The sequence below is a fragment of the Pelobates fuscus genome, chromosome 2 (assembly GCF_036172605.1).
Source record: "Pelobates fuscus isolate aPelFus1 chromosome 2, aPelFus1.pri, whole genome shotgun sequence".
Taxonomy (NCBI): domain Eukaryota; kingdom Metazoa; phylum Chordata; class Amphibia; order Anura; family Pelobatidae; genus Pelobates; species Pelobates fuscus.
This window is the reverse complement of record NC_086318.1, coordinates 424892930-424912233: the sequence shown is the minus strand read 5'-3', so window position 1 is coordinate 424912233 and position 19304 is coordinate 424892930. Positions and strand designations below refer to the sequence as shown.

The window sequence follows — 19304 nt, the reverse complement described above, 5'->3', positions numbered from 1 at the left end:
TCCCTAATACCGCGGGAATTAGGGAGTTATCTACTAAGCGGCTGCAAGATGCAGCCACAGCACGAATAGGATCGGAGTTTCATTCATTCGAATGAAATTGCGATCCAAACAAAGTGCCGAATTGCGTTCTAAAACAAACGAACATTCTGTTCTCATTCAGTTAGAACGCAATTCGTCAGTTTCATCTAAAATGACAGGAAGCATCGTGGGAACAGGGAGGAAAGATAAGGATCATGGGAAAATTGCTCTGACCAGCGGAAATGAAGCACACTTTGCTCCTCCGCTGGTCAGAGCTGGTCAAGCGGAGGAATCCTCCATAAGGCAAAGAGTCCCTACTTTGTCTTATGATTTTAAAGAAAACTATAGCAGACAGGAAGAAACGGAGAACAGATCCTGAGAGAGGGGGAGAAGAGGAAGAGATTGAGGAAAGGTAAGTTCGGCATGACAGTGCCGCTTTAACCAAGACTGATACATGGTTTATTCCTAAAAAAAACAGTCATGTACAAAATATTTAAAAAGTGCGAACAGAGACACCAGTTGGTTGCAGTAGATGATGAAACAATAAACTAATATAATCTGTAAAGATCCCTCTTCTCCAGCCAACACCATCTGAGAAAATAGCAAGGGTCAGTTATTCACAGTGCTCAGCAATACTAAGGCCAGTATTTTTACATACTGGCACTACTGTTACACTTTGGACTTCTGACCTGTGGCACAACTTCCATCTCTGTTACCTCCGTTCCATCATTGTGGAATGTGTCCTTTTGGGGTTGTTTTGGATTCTGGTACATTTGCAACAGATTTATCAAATACAAAAAAAAACATTAATTTTGTATAAATAGAACTTCGTAATAAGAATAGTAAAAATGTATAAGAATGTGAAAAATATTCAATAGGAAAATAGTCAGTTTTGGGGAATCAACCTCAGAAGTAAAAGAGAAATGTGCACATGGTATAGATAAAATTAACAAATTAATATAATAATTGTATCCCTGACATTGCCCTTACTGGAAATTGGAGATAAAATCAACTGCAGAATGGAATTACTCCAAATACAACACTGCTTTCATCATTCTAACAGTTGTTTGAGCGTTCTTATCCCACATCACAAATATTCATTTTTCATATTTGTTTGGTTAAACTATTAATAATAATCATTCCACAAAAGCCAGATCCCTAGCAGTTATTTTTAAATGTACAGTATTTTTTCAGTGACAACAGATTTATCAATCGTTATGTCTCCTTTTCTGTGAAAGGTGTTTTTGCTTTACATCTCTTTTGTTCGGAATATTTGTATTGGTGGTCTGTTCTGGAATGGGATTTTCTGCAAAAATAGCTGAATTTCAGCAGAGAAAAGCCAATTTTTTTTTTATTTTTTTTTTTACTGTTCTAGGAACAATTTAATAAATAAACAGATAAGAAGAGACCAAAAATAAACACTCTTCAGTAGACTTTTATACATTTCACCCAAAGTTTTATTTTTGTGCAGTGCTTGACCTGGCATTGACGGGACCATGTTGTATTGCGATATAATTTGCAAAATGTTTAATTATTTGCTAAATCTTTAAGCTTAAAGCTTAAAAGAAAACCTAGCATGAGAAAAACTAAATCCGTTATAGGGAATTCTCAACGTTTTATTCAATGGTTTATTTTCTAGAGAAATGACATTTCCCTTTTTATTGGTTGTGTATTTTAATTCCCGTTCTTTTCTGGGCAATCAACGTGGAAACTAAAGTAGTGTTACCAGTTAATGGACCATATAGAGAGCTTTGTCCCACAGTTGCTGATTGCCAGTAACCCCAATGGGTTTTGCAACTGTTTAAGTTCGTTATAAATGTTTGTGTTTTTGTATTTTATGTATTTAAATATTTTTCTCTTTTTTTTCTTGGAAAAACAGGCAGACGGCTACGGAAAAGAGCTACAAAAAAAGGTATATATTATCCCTGAATACATATCTTATTTATTAAAAGTAAAAATAAAATATTCAACTTGCTATTCAAAACCACAAAACTGTCAGAGCGTCCCCACTATCCGTATGTTTTATCACAAGAGCACGTTTCGGCTTACTGCAAAATAACAGCTCTGGTGAATTTTAAAGTGTGAAAACCAATTTGAGGACTTTTATATATTTTTCGATGTGACATACCTGTTTTTTCAAATAGTCAGGTAAATTTGCTTAAGTAAAAAATATTTCAAATGTAAGAAAAATTTGCTGGAATTGGACGCAATGGTACAAATAGGTGTGTACTCCTTAGGAAATCTTTGCGTGGGTTGTGTGGAGACACAAGTGATTGCTATTGGTCTGTTCTACTCACTAGGTAGATGTAGCACATTTTATTTTGCTTTAAATGTATACTGTAAGGACCAAGGCAACTTTAGCTCATTGAAGTAGTGTTGGTGTATAGAATATGCCCTTGCAGTCTCTTTGCTCAATTCTCTGCTCTTTAGGAGTCAAATGACTTTATTTATGCTGCCCTAGCTGAGATTTACACACTTTCTCCCTACACACTTCATGGAAAAGGGGTCTATTTTTTTAAGGAACACTTGTAGCATATCTCCTATACTCTGATCGTGTATCTGCGCTGAGCGCTTCTCCCTATTTCCCAGAAGGCGAAAGGGATTGTAGCTCTAACCCAAACATCAGCCTAGACTTGATGAAGGATTAAAAGTAATGTTTATTGATAAAAGTACAGGGTTTTATACACAGACCCCCAGCCTGGCATCTCCATTCAAAGTACAGTAATCCTGCCCAAGCGCCTCTATGTCTGGTGAGTCGTGGTAATTTATAGGGTATATCTCTAATGATCCTGAAGGGTGCATTGTACCTGCCTGGGGCCAAAATCTAATTCTAAGTAAGTCACCATTGTTCTTACCAGAGACTCCCTGGATCAGAAGTGTTATTTTGAAAAATTGAGTAAGTGATTAGGACTTCTGTTATGTTATCCCTTTTGTTTTTATCTGTTGTTGGTGTCAATCATTTTGATTGTCATCTATATTTTTGTATGCACTGTGACTATTTTTTGCTCATAATAAATATTCCTTTATTAAGTTATGCCTTTGTCTGGTTAAGAATCACGTTACCTGAAGAGACTAATTAGTATTTTTGCAATTCCTTAAATATTGGGCTAAGTTGTATTTTGTGGGTTTTATTGTTGATTTACCTGGGGGACCAAGGCACCCCATTTATAAATTGTTTTGGTGGTGGCAGCGTTCAAATAGTAATATTTATATTATTATGCTTAATTGTGGGTGGTGTTAAGTGGGATTTTATCATTATTTCCTGTCTAGTGCAGACAAATAGTGAACTTTAACCCTTTCACCACCACAGCTCTGTCACGCACACTCATGAAGTAGGGTGTGTTTGTGACAATCTATACAAAACCACTTTATTAAGCTAGAGTTGGAAAGCATGAATTGAGTTTGTTGGAAGAATTGAAATACTTAAACTCTAAGGAACACACCAGAAACAAAAATACTTCAGCTGAAGGGGGCGGGGCCTGGCTCTCAGACTGATCAGACTTTCAGAGCACGAGCTCATGAATACCTAGCAGATTTTGAGGTGCTAATCCTGACCAGGGGTACATCCTGCTTCTACTGTGTACTCTGTGGATAGAGGTCACTCCAACGTCCACGCAGATACTCCACTGGGAGTTCAAGAAGTTCTGTTGCGGCCTACTAAAGACTGGCCTGGGGAGAGGCGGCCGATCTCCCTGCCTCTTGAATCTTAAAGCAGTAACCACTGTGCTCCTAAACCCATCTCCCCCTTCTTTGGGACCGGTGGGGGTTATCCCGGTCCTCCACTGGACTGTCCTCAGCGGTCTCTACCGCACTACTCTTGTGCCCACGGGACATGATTCAGCTTGCCTGGTTGCCCAAGATGTCATCTACCCCACTCACTGACAAGCAGGGCCCATGGAGCATGGGCCCATCGCAGCTATCTAACAGCTGCTCTGTTGATTATATATTATCGCGCTTCCATGACATCTTCAATCATTTTTGGCTGAAAGCTCAAAGACTGCATCACTGCCTCAGCCTTTGAAGGTCATCCAGAGTCACACAGAGCCGAAGAAGAGGGGATCCCCTTGGGGCATAGCTACTGTGCATTCTCTCCCTCAAGCTACCAACTGCCATCCTGGGCTGATTGTTGAACATCTAAAAACACATGGATTTCAAGATCAGAGACAACATGGGTTTACTTCAGGGAGATCATGCCAAACTAATCTTATTGATTTTTTTTTTGATTGGGTAACTAAAATTATAGATCAGGGTGGTGCAGTAGACATTGCTTACCTAGATTTCAGTAAGGCTTTTGACACTGTTGCACATAGAAGGCTTATCAATAAACTGCAATCTTTGAGTTTGGATTCCAATATTGTTGAATGGGTAAGGCCCCTGGCTGAGTGACAGGCAACAGAGGGTTGTAGTCAATGGAGTATATTCGAAGCTTGGGCTTGTCACCAGTGGGGTACCTCAGGGATCTGTACTTGGACCCAATCTCTTTAATATTTTTATTAGTGATATTGCAGAAGGTCTTGATGGTAAGGTGTGTCTTTTTGCGGATGATACTAAGATATGTAACAGGGTTGATGTTCCAGGAGGGATAAGCCAAATGGCAAATGATTTAGGTAAACTAGAAAAATGGTCAGAGTTGTGGCAACTGACATTTAATGTGGATAAGTGCAAGATAATGCATCTTGGACGTAAAAACCCAAGGGCAGAGTACAGAATATTTGATAGAGTCCTAACCTCAACATCTGAGGAAAGGGATTTAGGGGTGATTATTTCTGAGGACTTAAAGGTAGGCAGACAATGTAATAGAGCAGCAGGAAATGCTAGCAGAATGCTTGGTTGTATAGGGAGAGGTATTAGCAGTAGAAAGAGGGAAGTGCTCATGCCATTGTACAGAACACTGGTGAGACCTCACTTGGAGTACTGTACACAGTACTGGAGACCATATCTTCAGAAGGATATTGATACCTTAGAGAGCGTTCAAAGAAGGGCTACTAAACTGGTTCATGGATTGCAGGATAAAACTTACCAGGAAAGGTTAAAGGATCTTAACATGTATAGCTTGGTGGAAAGACGAGACAGGGGGGATATGATAGAAACATTTAAATACATAAAGGGAATCAACACAGTAAAGGAGGAGACTATATTTAAAAGAAGAAAAACTACCACAACAAGAGGACATAGTCTTAAATTAGAGGGACAAAGGTTTAAAAATAATATCAGGAAGTATTACTTTACTGAGAGGGTAGTGGATGCATGGAATAGCCTTCCAGCTGAAGTGGTAGAGGTTAACACAGTAAAGGAGTTTAAGCATGCGTGGGATGCATGTGTGGGATAGGCATAAGGCTATCCTAACTATAAGATAATGCCAGGGACTAATGAAAGTATTTAGAAAACTGGGCAGACTAGATGGGCCGAATGGTTCTTATCTGCCGTCACATTCTATGTTTCTATGTTTCTATGTAATGTCCTCAGTCATCGTCCACGCAAGCTAAAGACGCAGGATATCCGGGTGGTAAGCACTGTTACAGGCGTTTACTATCCGGATCTTCTGCATCTCCCAGCAAAGGGAAAGGCTTGGTACTCTCTAGCTCCCTAATCTGTGGTTATCCGATACTGGCTCCCTGCCTGGCCTGGTGCTGGAGAGGATCCCTGCCCTGGCACTACACTATACACAAAAAGCTGAATTCTTCGAACTGCACCCTACTCCTGCCACTAACAGGGATCGGCTAAGTGGAGATCCATGCTCATCATCTGCACAGTATGCTTCTTTTTATCTTTCTTTTTGGTCTTTCTTTTTGTGTCCCTTATTGTGGCGAAACCGACCTCGCCACTGGGCATTGAAGAAGACTGATTGCCAGCCTCCTGCCATGTGACTATGGCCCCTGGGATGTATTGCCCTTTAAAGACATTATTTGGGCTTATTGGATTTGGAAACACTTTTTCTGCCCCTTTGAATACATGAGAAGGTGTGCCCCTCCCCCATTTCCTGTCTATTGTTCTCAAGTAGGGCGTTTTCCCAGGGACACTGCCAGACGAGTTGAAACTTGTTGCTATGGTTTAACCCCATGGCGATTTGATTGTGTTTGTGGTATCTGAGCGCTGTTCGGATATAGGGAGCGCTTAGATCCAAGCTATCCAAGGTGAATGTGGGGGTTCTGTTAAGTATAATAGGAATTATGTATTTTTGTGTTTTTACTGTTGTGAATAGAGCTATTTTCTGTATGCTGGAGGTAATTGGCTTACCACACCCAAGCCATGCTTGCAGGCGGTCACAAAGGGATTTCCAACTAACTTTTGACCCACTGGACCAATTTGTATGATTTTGATGTATGTTTGTATTTGGAGTATACTGATTCTGAAAATGTAAGTTTTATGTGATGTGATGTATACTTTTAGAGTTATGAATATTGTGTAAAACTGTGTATTTTCCTGCCTGTGACAATTACATTAGACCATTGTGTTCAGTAATTATATCACAGGCAGAGGGGGGGATTTTGTGTGGGAGTGTCTGAGTGTATTGTACGTATTGATTGGTTGTTCTGCAAAACCCCGTGGGCAGTACTATGTTTGTAGAATGTGCATAAAAGCAGAGTGTTTGATTAAAAGCTTCAGTTCTACTTCACTCTCAAGTTGGAGTTCCGTCTCTTATTGGGGGAATCTGCTACAAGGGATTGCTATGCTTGTCATACTCCCTTGCTAAATCACTACTAAGCTCTTGTAAGAGCTTGTTCCTGCCTTGCTCTCTGGAGGAGTCTACGGTGGTTATGGTGTCTGCTGCAGTGCTTGGAGTCCTCAGGAAGCGCTAGGAGCATCCTTCAACGGAGGTACCCAGTCGGGGTGCCAGGTGATCCGTTACACTTATTCCTTACCTCTTACATATGCTTTGATTGGTGCATGGGGTGTGGTCCCAGTGGATACAGTATGTGAAGACCTGTGTTTCCATATGTTTTCCTCTACCTATTTACTATTCACCATGTCTCTAACCTCCAGTATGCTTCACCATGTCTATATATTACTAGACATGTGTGAGCATTGTGTTAGAATCTATTATTAATATAAAAAGTGCACTTCTACTCTTCTACTCTTCTACTATTCTTTCTCATATGACAATGTTATTTCCCCTATCGTATATTATCTTGTGAAATGTCTCTGCAAACATGCTTGTTAAACTATGCACTGCAAAAATTAAGAATATAAAAAAAGTAAAAAAAAAAAATACTTCAGCTGAAGTGATTTATGTGTCTGGGGTCTGTCAATTTTTTGACAGTTTTATAAAAGTGCTGGTTTCGATAAAACTTATAAGACATAGTCACTGTTAGTCAGTCAACCAGGGACATTTTCTTTCTCTCGCTCCACAAAGCTAATGGAAGTGGCAGACGCTCTGGGTTTAAGACTAGTTTAGTACAACTCATTGAGAAGCATTGGAAATCTGCTACTCTGTGTGGGCTGCTCTAGCACAGAGGCTTCTCAGTGAGAGGCCCCGGACTAGTCAAAGAAGAACGTTCTTGTACAGTCTGGAGACAACAGCTCTGTTGCTTTCACATGCTGGTTTTTCGTATACCACCAAAGAGAACTTGCATAAGGGTATATGCATGTTTTCTTTGGGGATATATCTACTAAGTAGTGTGAAAAGTCAATATAGCATTCTTTTAATTACCATGAGGTTTGTGAATTTAAAATAAACAGTTTGCTTTGCTTAACAGATCACTTGAATGACTTTTAATGTTATTATTGTTCATGTCTCTTCATTATTTTAATTTAGTAGGAATTAATATCAAAAAATATATACTGGTTAAAGATAGAAGTTCATATAACTTGGTATTATGTAAAACCCAAATATAAAGGTAAAAACATTACAAATAGAAGTCATCCTTTTTCTGGGTAAAAAAAAATGTCATAAGTAGATATATTTGCACATCCATATGAAATTGCAGGTTTTTGAAATTTTAAAGTCAGAAATTATAACTATGTAAATGTCAGACTTTTCCATCTGTAATCTGATCTTCCAACAAACACATATCCATAGTAAAAACAAATAGTTAATTATTAGGAGCTTTTTAAATAAAAAATAAAACCTACAACACATTGATTGCATGTCTGCACAACATATCATAATGGGCACTCCAGCTGTGTTCAGAGTTACGCTGTCACATTCTAAATAAGGACAGTAGGTAAATATCATAAACCTGCCATTAGGGACAGTGATTCTGATTAAACTCTAATTAAAGTTTACTGCTGCTGTAAGATTTGCTTGAATGTTTGTGGTTGCATCCAAATGGTAAAAATGTGCACCTCAAAGCATTGCCAATACGCAATTATTGAACAGTACGAATTAGAGTATGGCTATAAAAGAAACTGGTTGGGCACTCGATGTACCATGTAGCATTGTCAAAACCACCATAAAAGTGCGCTTGTGGAAGCTGTTGTGGCTCTACAGGCACTGCTGTAAACCCATGCACAATAAAAAATAAAGAATTAAAAAACAAAACAAAAGGGAGGCAGGCAATGGGGACTCTGTCACCAGACTATGTGTTATATTACCTACATTTACACAAAGACTTACAGCAAAAGGATCTTTAAGAACACATGTGTAGAGCTTTGAAAAGTAGAAACTTGCTGAAGAATACAAGGGTATACATACACATCCGTACGCCTCACCCACTATGAGATCACAACTCTTGCCTGTACGCAAATTAAGCTGTATTCAACAGATTGCTACAATCTCTTAAAGTTTTACAGCTTGCTACAGACATGTGTGCGGGTTATAAACTGTTGCCAGTGGCTGGGTCACCCTATTATAAAACTCAATGTGTGCCATCACTTATAAGAATTCCTTACTATGTGCCCACAATGTGCACACTTTTTGAAAATTTTTCTATAATGCTCCACATTTGTCTGGGGTGAAAAGGCTAGTAAGGAACACTATGAGTTCTGCGTGGAAGGCATGTTCCCTTTCGCCTAGAAAGGTTAAAAACGCAGAGTGCATTTCACCAGGCACTTCTACCTAATATATGGGCTCGGCAGTTTCAGACAATCTGGAGGACAGCGCCCACTGATTTATAGACAGGCATAAAATGCAGGACTCCTTTAGTGCTCTGGCATGTCTCTCTGTAAGTTATGGTTTCACAGCATGACACCAGTCTACCCCTTTCTCACACCCCCTCCTTTAAAACAGAAAGGGGGCCACTTGTCTCTCACTCCCACACCAGCACCAGACTGGCAACTGGAACCTTTATAGATACAATAGATACAAATATTAAACCTAACCTGGGTGGATCTTTTTGTTCAATAGTCAAGGTAGTTACATCCAAGCTAAACTATCACCCCAAAAAAAGACACATTCAAGCTTGACAATATACGAATATTGTGCGATATGCAGTGTAAAGAGGCAAAGATTTCATATGAAAAGTAAAAAAATTGCGCAGATTGCACAGTACACTGACAGATTTGTGACAGAAAATGTGCCATTGCATACTCACGTGTTCAAGAGCCTTCATATGGCTCCATTTAACAAACATTGAACACTGTTCAAGAAGAAGGTGCTTATAATCTTAATTAATGGGTTAGAGATGGGGCCACCGCAAAAATAGACATGGTTCCTTTAAACCAACACCTTTGTTTAGAAGGGTAATATTGTCCTTATTGTTTGTAAGAAATTGGAACGGGAAAAATACCTAATTATATATACATATAAATATATATTTATCGCCGGTGCAGGTGGAGTGCTTTCACACCTTATTTGACACTATGTAGTGTTTTTCATAAAGCATACGTTATCAATGTTATAATGGATAGATATTTCCCTCCCCCCTCCCACCCACCGTTCATTTTGTTTGTTTGATTATTCTTAATTCCATATTTTTCATTGTTTTACAATGATTATTACTGCTAAAAATAAAAACCTTTTCAATAAAAAAAAAAAAAAAACACCATAAAAGGAGAAAATGTGGCACCACTGAAACATTGCAACGATAAGAATGAGGAGAAAACGTATCAGGGAGGCTACCAAGAGACTAACGGCAATACTGCATAAGCTGCATGAATTTCTGGTCGTTGCCAGTCATTCCTTGCAGATGACCACCATCTCTTCTGCCCATTTCTGGGCTATGAGAGAGGGAGGCATCCAAACCAATGCCAAAAGGTTAATTTGGTCACTTCTAACCATGTGGTAAAACAGGTTATGGCATAGCAAGATAAATGTTGAATGTTTAAGCCTAAATTGTTCAAGAAATGTTGGTCACAAAATCAATAAACCTCTTATGGACATCATGATTTGGGGCTGCTTCCCTTCAGCTGAGTCGAGAGCTCTCATCAAGATAGATAGGATAATGAATAGCTCAAGATATTTTGTCACAAAACCTTTCCTCTGTCAAAAAGATGAAGAGAAATTTCACATTCCATCATGACAATGACCTAAACTCTTGGAATTGCAGACCACACACCCATGGAAATCCTGCGAAATTACCTAAACAGACCTGTACACAGAAAACCACTTCACAATTTGAAGGAACTTTTTCCAAAGGAGAGATACAATTGATAATAGAGATTTGCTAACTGTAATAAATATGGAGTCTTGTACAGTCAGGATGCTGTAGTTGTCTTGTTGTTGAAAATGTTCCTAACAATTAACAATTTCGTTTTTATTTCTGAATATTTATTTTTTGAAAGTTCACATAAAAAAATCGAAAAGAGTCTGACATTTAAATTTTTTCTGCCTTTACATTTTGAAAACCTGCAATTTCACGACAGTGTGTAGACCAAAAAAAGATGCGTTAAACCAATGGACGTCTACGAAGAGATGCTGAGCTTGTGCTTGGTTCAGCTTCTCAGTGCCTTGCTCAATTCTTTTAAGAAGGAATGTTGCACTCTTTATAGATGTCATGATAACAGAGACTGCTGTAGACCTAAACATGTTAATCATGTTTCCATGCGTTTATTTTAATGTAAATTGGCAATGTTACATCGGAAATAAATAAACATGCATTTTGTGTACTTCACTTCACACGTAGAATAAAATCCAAGTGTGAGCCGAACGTGTATTGACTTAGTTACAAGGTTCTTGCCTGTTATGTCCCATGTGTATAGGTGCATAGCTTTCGATAATATAATTTGGAGCAATAAAAATGAACAATGCAATATACATAAGGTCATGCAGTGATGCCTCCGCATTGTGATACAAGCAGAACAAATCATAAACCTCAAAGGAGCCAATATTTGCATCCAATCTTGATTTATTAAAGTATTAATCCTCCTTTATAGATTAATGTAATTTAATTATTGATTTTGTTGCCTAAAAATTAAATCGGCTAATTTAATATAAGTTAATGTGTAATTCATGGTGAAGTGCATCTTCTTAAACTCTGCCATCTATAGTCCTAAAAACTAATGTTGGGGGCATTTATCTTTCTGTTACTTTAAGATGCGTAAAACATTAAGTTATTATTCTGTGCCAAGTAAAGGAAATCTATACACTTTGCTAAGTGAAAACGCAGCAGATGTAGAATAAAGAGAAAGTTGGTTTAAACTCCCTCGGTGACATCATTGGCCCAGCTGCTTTATTGAAATTAATTTCCTGTTATAGAGCGTGACTTGCATGTTCTATTTGCAAATATGATGCCACGGAGGGATTCGTTCATTTAATTAGTACATTATGCATTGCTAGCTATAATACAGGGTGTTTGAAAATTATGGACCCACATTCAAAGCAATATGTTTCACAATGGCAACATGTGATTACACCAAATGTTACAAATGGTTGAATGAGTTATCAAGGTTTCCTAACCATTTTATAAATGCCCCATATGCCCTCCAGCTGCTGTACGGTCAACATCAAGACAATAGTTCGATTCGTCCCAAACGGCTCTCAAAGTGACTTCTTTCAATGAAGTCACATTGCAGTTATTCTGTTTTTTTGAGGTCATCAAGATTAGTCGCTGATGGTTGCACAAAAACACGTTCTTTGACGTATCACACAATAAAAAAGTCCCAGGGTGTAATGTCTGGAGATCTTGCGGGTCAATAGTGTAGCACCAAGTCTTGGGGTCCCATGTGATCTATAAACATTAAGGCAGTGTGTCCTTTAAAAAAAACTTTAAACCTGAACTCAAAACCTGAATTAGCAAGGGGCGTGATGAGGTGGGACGCCGGAAGGGGTGGGGTGTGGGCGCGCGCTGAGTGAGGAGAGCGGGAGAATGGCGTCCTGAGCTGACCGCCTTTTTGAAAGACTTGCGTGAACCAGTGCATACAGCAGTTGGTTAACCTTCGAGTGCCAGACCGCCAAACGACCACTTTAAATTTCTAGAGAGGAGTCCTGGGACGGAAGATTGTAATACTCGTATAGAAAAGAAGCTCTGGAAACTGTGTGAATGTATTTTAGAATGGATAATTTTGTGTATTAACTCGGCTATTTATTGATATTAATTACAATTTCTCATCCATTAACCATGCTTACTGCTGGTAAAAATTAACAGGTGCTAAAAATAAATGAAAAATTATATACTTACTCTTAAACCTTGGCATTAATAATAAATCCCTGGGTTTAGATAAATCCAATAAAAAAAAATGCTGAAAAATCTACCATATCTCCGTGCAACATTCTTTAAGCCGGCACTAAAATCATGTTGCTAATTCCTCCCTCCAGTAGATTGGAGACCCTTTACCAAAAGGGATTTATGCATTTAAAAATGGAACGGGGGGCTTCATGCAGCTAGGCCAATAAGCATGGTTACTCTTTGACCTTACACATCATGGATTTGAAATTGTTATTTATATAGCGCCTTCAAATTCCGCAGCGCTTTACAATGGGTGGACGAACAGACATTTAGTTGTAACCAGACATGTTGGGCACACAGGAACAGAGGGGTTGTTGGAGTGGGGTAAAATGATACAAAAAGGTAAGGATAGTATTAGACTAGTGACAGTTGCAGAAGAGGAATCAGTTGGGAGCTATTAACAGTTTAATTGATACGCTTTTATGAAGAAGGGGTTTTTTAATGATTTTTTTGAAGGAGTGGAGACTGGGTCCATTTGTATGCTGGCATGTGGTAGCCTCTAGACTACTATGTATATTCACTGCCCTTGTATTCCGCTGTAATCAAACCAGTTGAAAAAGCAAACCACCGTTGTTTTGCTGGGTAACCAGTCTACTGCTTATGTACTGCTTCTCCAGTACATAGACACTCTATAGGGGGTCATTACTGCCAAAACATGTTTCAGATGGGTAGTGCTTGGTCACTGATAATTTATTCTGCTAATTTGCCATAAGTTGAGTGCACAATCTCTGTTTGTGGTGGTTAAACCCACAAACTGTCTTAGAACTGTGAAACTTGGGGTTGAATCCTGGTCAGACCACATAACTCAACTCCTCTTAAGCATGTTTGAGCAGGAACTTCTTCAAAATATCACTTTTATATCGTAAAGCGTAGCAAAATGTGTTGGTGCTATGTAACTACCAAGAGTAACTTTCTTTGGGCTTTTGAGTTTAATATTCTTAAAACGTTTTAATTGTAACCGCTTTAATTATTTTTATCCTGTCATTTTAAGGGGAAAGAGCTCTGGATGATAGCGATAATGAATATGACTTGGAAGACAGCTTCATAGACGATGAGGAAGAGGATTTTGACAATACTGATGAAGATTCTGATTGGGTGCCTGATTCAGAAGACAAGGGAAGCGAGGATGTGAATTTGCTTTTAAAGGAGGCCAAGAAATTTGTAAAAGGGAAACCTTAATAAACCTTACCGGCATCTGTTTTGTTTGTTTTCTAAGTCTTTTAAACACATGATATAAGTGCTATAATAAAATACCTACCGCTTTCCACCTTTACAAAACTCCACAAAGATATATTAATGTCAATGTCTATTTTGATATATTTCTAAACATAGTATTTTATATATTCTAGTTTTTGATTCCTATATATTTTATTTTATTAGGGAAAAGTTCTCTTGTTAAAATTTTCCGTGATGAAACATTTCAAATTTCCAAGCATATATTTGTATCTGAATGTAAACTTTATACCGGTTTCTCATTTTTAAGGAACGCTGGTGACTGCTTTTATTTGGCATGTGAATAAATGTTATTTTATTTTTAATGGTTTCTTCTTGAACATTATTGGCACAATCCAGACATACACGTTGACAATCTTGCCTATGTCTGAAAGCTAGGATTGAATCTGGTTAATGTTGTGAAGAAATGGCATATGAACAAGATAATGAACAGATACAAACCAGAATGAGATATTCACCCTCTGAAACTATTTATTATCCAGAGCTACATGCTTAAATTTTTCCGTTCCCTTCTGTTACATATGTGTTTGGTTGAGCAGAGCACGTCTTCCCACAGTTCATTACATAATTAGTATTTTGCTGTGGGAAAATCTGCATGTAGTAACTCAAATGTAAGCAGTGTTGACCTTTTACCCAACTGCCTCTTCTACTTGAAAAGTTATAGTCTAATATTATTTCGTTTTCTTTGAAATGGATAATATCTGGGAAATTAGGCAGTTTTTAGCTGTCTAAGAAAAAACTCCTAGATTGGCCCAATTTGTATCACGTAATTATTTTATTACATATTTATTTTCTTCTAAATAATAAGCATTTATAAAACTATTCACAGTACATTTGAGGGGTATAAAGACAATTAATTATAGAAATGCCTGTACAAAAGGAAACTCGTGTGTGTCAGTGTCCTTAAAAGGAAGATGGGTCCAAATCTAGTTTAACCAAGAGGGTACTTGCATATAAAATTTAACTTAAAGGATTCAAGGGTTTTCCCATGAAGAATCAAAAGAGGGGTATCTAGAATACCCTGCAGGTGTAAGGCAATAATGATCTAAGACCTTAATGGGGCACCATTACCATTTACTGCGAGTAGGGTGTAGTGGGATGTCTGTTGGTGGAGCCAGTCTGGTTGATTTTTATTGTGCGAAGGTCTTTTTATACATAGAGCAGAGTCAGAGGACTTTTCTATGCTAAATTCAGTCCGGAGAAGAAAAATATAGTAAGCTGCTATGTATATACCGTATATACTTGAGTATAAGCCGACCCGAATATAAGCCGAGGCCCCTAATTTTATCCCAAAAAACTGGGAAAACTTATTGACTCGAGTATAAGACTAGGGTGGGAAATGCAGCAGCTACTGGTAAATTTCTAAATAAAATTAGATCCTAAAAAAAATATATTAATTGAATATTTATTTACAGTGTGTGTATAATGAATGCAGTGTGTGCGTGTGTGTGTGTATGAGTGCAGCGTGTGTGTATGAGTGCAGTGCGTGTGTGTATGAGTGCAATGTGTGTGTGCATGAATGCAGTGTGTGTGTGTATGAATGCAGTGTGTGCAGGGCCGGTGCAAGGATATTTGCCGCCGTAGGCAAAAAAAATGTTGCCGCCCCTCCCCCCCCCATATGTCCTGACTTCCCCTCCTCCTCCCTCAGTGGTCCTTACCTCCCCACCCCCGTGTTCCTTCACTCCCCCCCCCAGTGGTCCTGACTCACCCCTCCCCTAGTGGTCCTTACCCTCCCCTCCCCTAGTGGTCCTTACTTCCCCCTCCCCTCCCATAGTGGTCCTTATCCCACCCCCTCCCTCTCATAGTGGTCCTTATCCCCCTTCTCCCTCCCATAGTGTTCCTTGTCCCCCCCCATCCCTCCCATAGTGGTCCATATACCCCCCCCTCCCTCCCATAGTGGTCCTTATACCCCCCCTCCCTCCCATAGTGGTCCTTATCCCACCCCCTCCCATAGTGGTCCTTATACCCCCCCTCCCTCCCATAGTGGTCCTTATACCCCCCTCCCTCCAATAGTGGTCCTTATCCCCCCCCTCCCTCCCATAGTGGTCCTTATCCCCCCTCCCTCCCATAGTGGTCCTTATACCCCCCTCCCTCCCATAGTGGTCCTTATACCCCCCTCCCTCCCATAGTGGTCCTTATCCCCCCCCTCCCTCCCATAGTGGTCCTTATCCCCCCCCTCCCTCCCATAGTGGTCCTTATCCCCCCCCCCTCCCATAGCGGTCCTTATACCCCCCTCCCTCCCATAGTGGTCCTTATCCCCCCCTCCCTCCCATAGTGGTCCTTATCCCCCCCCTCCCTCCCATAGCGGCCCTTATACCCCCCTCCCTCCCATAGTGGTCCTTAACCCACCCCCTCCCTCCCATAGTGGTCCTTATACCCCCCCCCCCCTCCCATAGTGGTCCTTATACCCCTTTTTTTGTTATTATTAAAAAAAAATTATTATTATTATTTTTTTATTGTTATTTCTTATTTTATTTATATATTTTTTTTTTCGTCCCCCCTCCCTGCTTGATATATGGCAGGGAGGGGGGCTCTCCTTCCCTGGTGGTCCAGTGGCAGTTCAGTGGGGGGAGAGGGGGGCTGGCAGAGCTGTAACTTACCTTTCCTGCAGCTCCTGTCAGCTCTCTCCTCCTCCGCGCCGTCCGTGCAGCTCCATCTGTCAGCTCACACTGTAAGTCTCGCGAGAGCCGCGGCTCTCGCGAGATTTACACTGGGAGCTGACCGAGGTGCTGACCGGACGGCGCGGAGGAGGAGAGAGCTGACAGGAGCTGCAGAAAAGGTAAGTTACAGCTCTGCCAGCCCCCCTCTCCCCCGGTCTGTATTATGGCAATGCAAATTGCCATAATACAGACTATTGACTCGAGTATAAGCCGAGTTGGGGTTTTTCAGCCCAAAAAATGGGCTGAAAAACTCGGCTTATACTCGAGTATATACGGTAGCTATTTTTAAAATAGAATTGGTATTCTCAAAACGGCATGTGTCAAGCAAATCGGATTGTGCCAGGAATTTAGGTCCATCAATAGGTTTAAGTGCATATGGGCAGTCTAGCCTTTGTATGCTTTTTTAGTATGTTTTAATGGGTTATTAAGACAAAAAAGGTTTGTGATTGACATATGTGGTTAGCAAATGATGTTGGATGCCAGTCAGGTATAGTTTGATCGTGCTGTGTGACAAGTTGAGATTAAGGTGGCAAAAGGCTACAAACGCCACCCTGACTTCTACAGAAAATGAATCTCTAATTTGGATAAATGTATTTATTTAATACAGGGCTTGACAAATTTGTTTGGAATCTAGGAGCCAGCTAAAAAAGTTAGGAGCCAGATTTTTTAAAACAAGTGAAGTTTAATTTACAAGACATATACAATTCTTAAAGGGACACTAAAGTCACCAGAACCACTACAGCTTAATAGAGTTGTTCTGGTGCACATAGCATTTTCAATGTAAACACTGCCTTTTCTGGGAAAAGTCAGTGTTTACATTGCTGCCTAGTAACACCTCTAGTGAAAGTCACTCAGACGCCACTAGGGTCCTCTGTCAGTGCTGCACAGTGTGCCGCACCTTTGTTCAGCATCTCTACGATCTGCATGGAGCTGCTGAATGTTACATATAGAAAACATGCGCACTATCCTCCAAATGCTTTCCTATAGGAAAGCATTGATTTATCGGAGATCTTAAAGATTGATTATCTCACCTGTGAAGGCCGGACAAGCCGCGTAAAACTGGCATGGAGTTGGAAAGAAGGTGAGTAAAAACACATCTCTCGTGATCAGAGGGGTGTAGGTACCTAAACAGACATAAGAAGGCACACACTGACACACACACACACACTGATGGAGAGAGACACACACACACACATATTGACAGGGAGAGACACACACACACACATACTGACAAAGAGAGAGAGACACATACTGACACAAGATAATTGGTCCGAATTACTACACTGGGCCGAGTTTGCTAGGAACAATACTAACCATGACTCTTCTGGATATAGTCCATTCTTTGTTAATAACGGTCATCATCCTAGTGTTCTTCCAGCTGTTTTTTCTGACACCTCTTCTATTCGTGATATTTGGACCAAAGTTCACTCCGCTCTCAAAACTGCGGCTGATCGTTTCAAATTTTATGCTGATAAACGGCGGGGTGCCAACCCTGTTTACCAGGTAGGTGAGATGGTGTTATCATCACGCAACGTCAAACTGAAAGTTCCTGGCCATGAAGTTTGCTCCCAGATTCCTTGGTCCTTTTCATATCCTTCGTAGAATTATTCCTGTTTCATATTCTCTGGCTCTTCCTGCCTACTTGCATATTCCTAATACGGTTCATGTTTCTTTGCTTAAACCACTCGTTTGCAATAAATATACTGTCCAAAGTGTTCCCCCTCCCTTGTTGGTTGTTTCTGGACAGGAAGAGTATGAAGTCTCTTCCATAATCGATTCCAGGTTTTCTCGCGGTTCCTTACAATATTTGGTTGACTGGAGGGAGTATGGACCTGCCGAACATTCTTGGGTTCCGGCTTCCGATATTCATGCTGGTCGCAAGATTCGTCATTTCCACACCAAGTTTCCCCTCAAACCTGGTCCTGCCCGCCCGGTGGGTGGTCTTCAGCTGTGGGGTAATGTCACATGTCCGTCCTCACCTTGTGGTGTCCGTGAGGATGACTATCTTCCTTGCATTGGTGGAGATGCTGGTCGGCGGCCCTGTGCTGGTGTGTCTGAGCGTACTGAAAGATGTCTGCTGCTGCGGATCCATACCAATTTGTAGCCCCACGTCCGCCCACGGTATTGACGCAAAGGACGTGCACGCACATTCTGGGGTCATAGGCTGGGTACGGCCAATCGGAATTAAAGGACTCATTTCTTGCCTTCCCTCATTGCCCTGTCGTGGTTCCCTTAGTGGTTGTCCGAGAGTGTGTTCCTGAGCATTTATTTCTCGTTATTGACTTTGGCTTCCTTTTGACTTCCCTGTATTCTGGTATCCCTCATCATGTCTCATCTGTGTTCCCGACCTCGGCAAGTATTCTGACTATTCTCTGGTACGTTAAGTCCCGCCATTCTATGGCCCAGTAAGACGTTACCTTTAATCTTAGGTGTGATACAGTTCTGCATGCTGGATCAAGTAGTAATCCTGACCGCCTGTTAGTGTCGTTAATAAACATCTTAATAATTTAAAAATGAAAAACCAGTGTGGACCAGATCAAATTCCAGCAATGTCACTGAAGCTCAGTGCGCCAACAATTGCTAAACCTGTCACTACTCTTCTCAATGAATCACTGGTGTCCGTATAGATACCCAACTTTGGAAGATACCAAAGTATTGTCACCACTTTTGTAGTCTAACTATCACCCAATATCATTGCTCCCAGTATTGTAAAAAATCTTGGAAAAATGCATCCACACGCAACTATGTGAATATTATCAACAATCACATTTTCTGACCCCTGATCAAGCAGGCTTTCGTCCAAATTACTCAACTTCGACTGCCCTCTGAAAAGTTTGCAATGACATCC

General features: G+C 40.2%; 1 protein-coding gene across 1 annotated transcript in view; it reads left to right on the top strand.

The window, feature by feature from the left end:
* Positions 1 to 14101, top strand: part of APLF (aprataxin and PNKP like factor) — a 190441-nt gene extending 176340 nt beyond the window's left edge. Inside the window, exons 10-11 of the mRNA XM_063441515.1 lie at positions 1898 to 1930; positions 13555 to 14101. Coding sequence (XP_063297585.1) covers positions 1898 to 1930; positions 13555 to 13742 — 221 coding nt within the window. The 3' untranslated portion in view covers positions 13743 to 14101. The remainder of the gene's footprint in view (positions 1 to 1897; positions 1931 to 13554) is intronic.
* Positions 14102 to 19304: the final 5203 nt, after the last annotated feature.